Source organism: Cyprinodon variegatus, unplaced genomic scaffold (assembly GCF_000732505.1).
Source record: "Cyprinodon variegatus isolate N-32 unplaced genomic scaffold, C_variegatus-1.0 Scaffold602, whole genome shotgun sequence".
Taxonomy (NCBI): Eukaryota; Metazoa; Chordata; class Actinopteri; order Cyprinodontiformes; family Cyprinodontidae; genus Cyprinodon; species Cyprinodon variegatus.
This window is the reverse complement of record NW_015151055.1, coordinates 402,675-410,475: the sequence shown is the minus strand read 5'-3', so window position 1 is coordinate 410,475 and position 7,801 is coordinate 402,675. Positions and strand designations below refer to the sequence as shown.

The window sequence follows — 7,801 nt, the reverse complement described above, 5'->3', positions numbered from 1 at the left end:
TATGCTGGAAGAGCTGCTGGAAAAAGATCATAGATTTTGGAGTCTAGAAACGCTATGCTTAGAGGTTCCTATCTCTGCCTTTCATGTAATAACATGAATAAATCAATTTTCAATCTGAGTCAATCCAAAGATTTTTTTTCATGTTGTGAATGATTCTATACAAATCGAAGATGGATTTATTTTTTGGCTTTTTACACGCCTGAATGAAAGGTGCCAATAATCTGGGGGGGGCTGTAATCCAGTGATCACAGGGATTTATTCCATAAATTCATTTGCTAGGGATTACAGCAGGGTCAGTGGCACAACCTGTTCTTCATGAATATCTTTAAAATCTTGAACAGTGATCAGAAAAGTTCCCCTCCTATCGTTAGAGTCTGCATCTAAAACCAGAAGCAGGAAAAAAACAACGAGGCGCATCGTCTTCATCGTCTTCATCGTCTTCCTCGTCTTCCTCGTCTTCCTCGTCTTCATCGTCTTCCTCGTCACACACAGTTACTGCGGATCAGAAAATGGTAGTCAGAGTGCAACGGCTGTTTTTCTTCTGTGGCACAGCTCACTTCTCCCTGTTTAGAGGAAAAGAAAACAGCCAGATTAGAATCATTTCACTTCTATTCAGTTTATTTCTATAGATTCACATCATGTCATCTCAGGTCACTTTATAGATCCAGATCATCCAGATCATCCAGTCAGATTGATTCAAAGTTTTCTATCTAAGGAAAACCAGCTGATTGCATCAACTCATTGACTCTTCAGCAATCCCTCACACTAAGCATGCTTGTAGCGACAGTGGAGAGGAAAAACTCCCTTTGAACAGGAAGAAACCTCCAGCAGAACCAGGCTCAGTGTGAGCGGCCATCTGCTGAGGCCCACTGGGGTTCAAGGAGACAGAAGCAGACATAGAAAAAGAAGCATAGATACTAAAGGCAACCTTTGGTGAATCCATACGTTCATATTTTGGTTCACTAAGTGACAGAAAAGCAGGTTTGATGGTTCGTATCTGAGGTCAGGTTTACTCACAGAGTGAGAAACACGGAAGTGATAGGTGATGTCCTGGAAAGATGACACGGGCACCGACCACAGATGACGAGTCCCCTTAAAAACATACAAGCAGATCTATGGTCAAAATCTACAGATACGTCTGAAGAACTGAGTCCAGTTTGGTCCCCAGAGGTGAAGAGGACTTCCTAATGGCAGCTCCTGGTCTGTGGAACCAGCTTCTTCATATCGACTCGCTTCCTCTGACACGTTTTACTCACCGTTTAGATAAACTGGTAGAATTGAACTTATGTCACTTTTAAACTCCAATTTAAATTTGTTGGTTTGTGGAATTTGACCAAATGCAGACAAATTCAATGTTTATTTAATCTTAAGAAATTAGAATATTTGGGAACATTTGAGCATTTTTCTCACTTATTTCAGATTTATATCAATTATCACAGAGAGTGAACTATTTCCAACCCTGAGTTCTTGTCATTCAATGACTATGGCTCACAGATAATAAAAACATTAATCTCTATGTCTGAAAAGGTAAACTGTAGAGTTAAAAATATATTTTCTACAAGCTGATGAAGATTCTTATCCAGGTCATCGTCATTCCAGAAAAGTAAAATCAATCCACTGGACTTTGTTTCCAAGTTTAAAGACGTTTCTCTTCAATCCAGGAAGATTATTTCAATTCAAAAAATTTTTTTTAATTGAAAAATCCAAACATCTTCAAACTTGAAGCCTGTCAAACTTATTTCTTGCCAAAATTCAGCATCTCAAAAAAATTACAATATTGCCTGAGTTCAATAGACAAAGATATTTCAAATAGAAACTCATTCATTACTATGTACTTCATTTCTATGTTTTTAATTCTTGATCCTGACCGGCTTTTGCAGGAGTTGCTGTATCGGTGCGTTATTGCATGGAGGCCTTCAGCTGGAGGAAACCATGAGGCGGAACGTTTCCTCCAAACTCTGAGAATCTGATTTCCAAACGTTTTATAAAACTTTACTTAAAAGACACAGAGACACAAAGTGGCTCATGATAAGCTTAATTTACTCATTTTAATGCAGCTAAATTCATAGATAAAGTTTGCTTGGATGCAACCCTCTGTGCCAGAGACGCTGCACGCCCTGCGCTTGTAGTGGAGAGTTTAAAGGACTTCTGCTCCTCTTCTAGTTAATGGTTTTTTCCCAACATTCCCAGTGTTGTATTACATTTATATTATATTATATTATATATATTATTATATTATATTAATATACAGAAAATGTCTTTACAAAAAATTTAAAAACAGTCCACTGGACTTTGTTTTTCTAACTTTGAAAATGTTTCGATTTTTTTAATAATAATTGATTGAAAAATCTTCCTGGATGGGAAGAGAAACGTCTTCAAACTAATTTTAACTTTCTGGAATGACGATAACCTGGATGACGGAGAATCTGCACCAGCAGGTAGAAAATCTATTTTTAACACAGAGATTTATGTTTTTATTATCTGTGAGAAATATTCACTGAATGACAAGAACTCAGGGTTTGAAATAGTTCACTCACTGCAAAAACAATTAAGAAATAAGTAAGAATTTATTAAATTAAATGTATGTATCCTGAATTTGAGCAGGTAAATAAGATAATCTGCCAACGGAATTAATACTTTTACTCTTAAAATAAGATAATTAGATAATTTTCACTTGAAATAAGACAATGAAATGGTTTTTTTCTTATTTTAAATCTAAATTGTCTTGTTCCATTGGGAAAGTGTGTCACATACCTCCTCAATTCAAGAACACTTATTTTAAGAAGAAAAAATATCTAATTTAGATTTAACTTTTTTTGATAATTGATATAAATCTGAAATAAGTGAAAAAAATGCTCAAATTTTCCCAAATATTCTAATTTCTTAAGATTAAATAAACATTGAATTTGTCTGCATTAGTCCCTAACCATGGAGGGGCAGTGATAGCCATGCCAGTCCACACTGGAAAAAAATAACAAAAAGTCATTTTTTTCTAAAATAAGTGCATTTGTTCTTGAATTGAGGAGATAAAAGAGAAATTTTTCCAATGGAACAAAACAATTTAGATTTAAAATAAGAAAAAACAATTACATTGTCTTATTTCAAGTGCATTTTATCTAATTAACTCATTTTAAGAGTAAAAATACTAATTTTATAGGTAAGTTATCTCATTTACCTGCTCAAATCAAGGCTAAATACACTTAATTTAATAATTTTTTTCCTATTTACTTTATTTAGATAGTTTTTCCAGTCCAGGGACTGACTGCAGGTCAATGAGCGGCGTACCTGACATGGAACAACCAGGCCATGCATAGAGCTTTACCTTAATAGACTAGATCAATTAGGTGATGTATACTTCTAAACAATCCCCCTTCTTTAAAAAAAAAAATAAATAAATAAATAAATAAATTACTGCTTGTAAGTAAAATCCTTGTATAGAAATGCGGATCAGATGTACCTGCGTTGATGCTCTCTGTCCGCTATAGAGGTCAGTTTCTGTGCGGTTGAGACATAAACGTCCTTTAGTGGCTCCACACTGTTTCACCCACACATTATTTCTTGACCTGAAAAAAGAAAAGTATAAATGTGATCAAAATATTCCTCGCCGAGCAGTTTAGTGATCTGATAAGAATCACAAAGAAGGGCTCCGTTCCTCTGAGCCCTTCTTTGTGTGACTGAGTTATCATCTAACTTTAGAGGTTTAAAGTTTATTTTTAACTGTAAAGGACAGAGGATTTATAAAGGAAGTGTTTGTTTGATCCTTTCTATGACATCATTTTCTAAAGTTAAACAGGTCAGGAGACTTTGGACCAAATATTTTTTACTCTTGAGAAAATTCTCGAATGTCTCCTTTTTAACTTTCTTTAATGCTACTAGAGTATTTATATATATATATATATATATATATATATATATATATATATATATATATATATATTTTTACTTTATGCACCTCTGATCGTAACGTCTTTCCTTACATGAAAACTGTCTCCAGTCACTGAGCCTCCACTCTATCACTAATGCCCGCAGAGTTTGATGCTTGTTCTGAACAAGATGGCAGCCAAACTTTTTATTATAAAACTATTTAGAGTTGAAAGAAGAAAATTGCAAAATGATAAAACATTGATAGGAAAAATGTTCAGTACTGAACTTTACATGATCAGAGAAATTCACCCATGACTCAGTAATGTCTTACTGCTACTTTATAAAGTTTTCATTTTATTTTCTCATTTCTGTCCGTTTTGTTTTTCCTTGTGTAATTTTACAGCAGATATTTTTTCAGGTCAGACTTTAAAATCATTTGAGAGTCCATCGGAATAGAGAATAAAATAATAATTGAACTTTATTTATCTCACACTGGAGAAATTCCCTCTCTGCATTTAACCCCTCCCCCTGGGGAGCAGTGGGCTGCCATGGTGCGGCGCCCAGGGAGCAGGGTGGGGTTAAGGGTCTTGTTCAGGGACCCAGAGTGTTAGTCTGTGGGACTCTGGGTCCCTGCAGCCTTCTCAGAGCCCCAGCATACTCCTCATACTATCTCTATTTATTGCCTGGACTGCCGACAGTCTGTTGGTTATTACCGGGTTAAAGTCAAGCCACCGGCCGCCATATTGGTACTCCCTAGTTAGACCGGTCGCAATGTAAACAATCTACAGCATCAAACAATTTTCAGAGGGACTTAAGACTTTTAAAATAAAGATAAATCTCCCAAGAAGATTAGGAAGTATGTAAAAAAATGTAAGGTATAAATTTCTATAAATGAGTAAAATATCACAAGGTTTGGACTTTATCAGCGCAGCAAAGCCTGAAGCCTTTACTAATGTGTGAAATGTAAATCTTACAATATAGAAAGACAGATATCAGAGCAGCCATGTCTATTAGATACAGACAGGAATAAAATAAGATCAGATTTAAGATTCAGTTTTAGTCTTAAGGTCAGTGAGTCTGAAAATACAGAAGAAAAATAATCAGCAGAGATTCATTCATTTCCTGACCTTTCATGGCTTTGTAGAAATTCTGCTAGCATCATTCAGAACATATTGTTACTGCAGCTACGGTGCAGCCAGGCTCATACTTACATCATATGCAGCGTAATTTGTGATATTGAAGCATTTTTCTGCCTAAGAAGTGACAGCGTGTAGCTAAGAGGGATAAAAAACATGGATTAACATGATGTGATAAATGATAAAATACTTGAAGGAAAAGTGAAAAGACACAGAAAATAGATCCAACCTGCAGCTCTCTGCTGGCTCACACCTTTGGGCTGTGATTTCTTGGTTTGTCTCTACAATGTGAACACTAGTTAGAGACGGCGCAGTCACTGCCCCTATGACAGGAAAACAAAACGCATCATGTGCAAAAAACAGACTTTGTTTTCTTTTAGACAAAATATAGGAATTTGGGTGCTGCAGCCAGAGTTCTGATGAAAATGAAAAAGAGAGATCATATCTCTCCTATCCTGGCTTCTCTTCATTGGCTTCCTGTTAAATCCAGAATAGAATTTAAAATCCTCCTTCTCACATATAAAGCCTTAAATGGCCAAGCTCCATCTGATATCAGAGATCTGATTGTTCCTTATGTTCCTAACAGAGCACTTCGCTCTCAATCTGCAGGTTTACTAGTGGTTCCTAGAATTTCTAAAAGTAGAATGGGAGGCAGATCTTTTAGTTCTCAGGCTCCTCTCCTGTGGAACCAACTACCAGTTTTAGTCCGTGAGGCAGACACCCTGTCTACTTTTAAGGCTAGGCTTAAAACTTTCCTTTTTGATAAAGCTTCTAGTTAGAGTGGCTCAGGTTATCCTGATCTATCTCTATAGTTCTGCTGCTATAGGCTTAGACTGCTGGAGGACATAGGGACTCAGCATAGTTTCTCCAACATATCCTCGCTCCCCCTGCATGTCCCATATTGACCAGCAGGGGGAGTGCTGTTGCTGGGCTGTGTTCATGCAGCTACCATTCGTATGCAAGCTGCGCTGTCTCCTTGGTGCTGGCTGTTGACCTGGAGGAAGGCGGTTGGTGGTTCCCATTCCTTCTGCATTTGGGGACACAGGTCTTTTGGATTTGGCAAAGTACATGGGTGCTGAGGTGTGGCTGAGACGGTTCCTGTTGTGGCCATCTTTGTCCGTTTGCCTGGATTTTGCTTTCTTAACGATGGTGCCAGGCGTGGGAACTGGGACACTTATACCTGCAGAAGGCAAATCGTTCATCCATAGACAGAAGACATCTTGACGTGAACTAGGAAGCATTGATGAGCTAATTATTCTTACCAGGTGTAGATTGGTTGTTACTCAATGTCAGAGTGGTGGCTGATTGGTTGTTCACAGCTGTGGATGAACAGCATGCTGCTGAAGTTTAAGATAAATTAAAAAATAGCCTCATAAAGTTGATTTAATTGATTTTAATACCTCTTACGTTAAAGATGAAGCATAATCATACAGGTAAATTACCTGGTAGAGATGTGGTGGAGACTGGAGAGAAGGGATTCTTGCGGGACGAATCCAGTGCTCTAGACCTGTACCAAACAGATGAAACACAAAGAGATGAAATAACACAATTCAGAGGATTTAAAGATGCTTATAAATGCACAAGATCCCATTTCACTCAAAATAGAGTAAAATAAACAGTTTAGGACACGACTGGAAGAGCTTGAGGAAACAAGCTGCAGGAAAAGATGGAAGTTGGCAGTGTACCATGTGTAGACAGGTGTAGAGACAGTGACAGTGGCAGTGAAGATAGGCATCCAAGAGATGTAGAGAACACAGGATGAAACATAGCTAGAGAACAAAGGGACAGAGTTCACAGGATGGTTTTAGGGATGCAGATAGACAGATGTTGAGGTAAACTCATCTGGAACTGAAAAGCACATACCCATCTCTCTCTGTGACGGCTCCTCTATGGTGGAGCGTCAGCACATAAAGCACTGACATTGAAATGACGCTGAAAAACAAAAAGTCAAGAAATAATCAGACTAGATGTCTGAGTAGCAGGTTCAGGTAGTGCTACTGCCAAACCCGAACACATGCATACGAACCTGAAGGCCATGACAATGAGAAGAGCCAGGATGGTCCCCTGCATGAACCTCTGAGTGATGCAGCCCTGATCTGGGGGGGAATTCTGGAAGAGAAGGATTAAATATAAACAACCTGTAGGTCAACAGCTAATAATACCTGTAGGTCAACAGCTAATAATACCTTCCAAAAGTATTCATACTCTCCATTTGTAAAGTTTTATTCCATTATAGCCAAAAAAACATCTTATTTTGTCATGATTAAATGTGATCAGATCAAAGAATCTCAACAGTTATATAAAAGGAGATTATAAGTTTTTTTGTACAAATAAAATTCTTTAGTAGTCAGTCCATTTTACTCAGCTGCCCCTAATGTCATGATCTTGGCGCTGATGACAGGCTTATTTACTCATTCCATTCACCTGTCTAACTCGGCCCTGGTTTATAATCACTGCTCATCTGATTCACCTGCTCCTGCCTCTATCTAAGGTGTTTGCCTCCAGTTCTCAGGGGCCCATTATCTCATCCTCTCTAGCCAGGGTGAGAAGTTTTTTAGAGTACCTTGGTGTTTCTGATCCTGACCTGTTTTTCCTCTCAACCAACGAGCCTGCCTGTTTCCAACTGAACGGTTTGGCTGACCTGGCTTTGGACTCCTGGACCTCTGATTCAGCCAGTTCCTGTTCTGATCTGTTTGCCTGACCTGTCTTTGGACTCCTGGACCTCTGATTCAGCCAGTTTCTGTTCTGATCTGTTTGCCTGACCTGGCTTTGGACTCCTGGACCTCTGATTCAGCCAGTTC

The 7,801-nt window shown here is 38.0% G+C and overlaps 1 protein-coding gene across 8 annotated transcripts in view; it reads right to left on the bottom strand.

The window, feature by feature from the left end:
* Positions 1 to 255: 255 nt before the first annotated feature.
* myrf (myelin regulatory factor) overlaps positions 256 to 7,801 on the bottom strand; it is a 40,257-nt gene continuing 32,711 nt past the window's right edge. For 7 of the 8 annotated variants that reach the window (XM_015392674.1, XM_015392677.1, XM_015392669.1 and 4 more), the window contains exons 17-27: positions 7,027 to 7,109; positions 6,864 to 6,932; positions 6,686 to 6,769; positions 6,443 to 6,507; positions 6,263 to 6,337; positions 5,950 to 6,180; positions 5,230 to 5,323; positions 5,076 to 5,138; positions 3,458 to 3,563; positions 1,018 to 1,092; positions 256 to 563 (exon numbers count right to left, since the gene is read on the bottom strand). In XM_015392674.1, coding sequence (XP_015248160.1) covers positions 483 to 563; positions 1,018 to 1,092; positions 3,458 to 3,563; positions 5,076 to 5,138; positions 5,230 to 5,323; positions 5,950 to 6,180; positions 6,263 to 6,337; positions 6,443 to 6,507; positions 6,686 to 6,769; positions 6,864 to 6,932; positions 7,027 to 7,109 — 1,026 coding nt within the window. In that variant the 3' untranslated portion in view covers positions 256 to 482. The remainder of the gene's footprint in view (positions 564 to 1,017; positions 1,093 to 3,457; positions 3,564 to 5,075; positions 5,139 to 5,229; positions 5,324 to 5,949; positions 6,181 to 6,262; positions 6,338 to 6,442; positions 6,508 to 6,685; positions 6,770 to 6,863; positions 6,933 to 7,026; positions 7,110 to 7,801) is intronic. The other variant, XM_015392673.1, reaches the window with a different exon arrangement.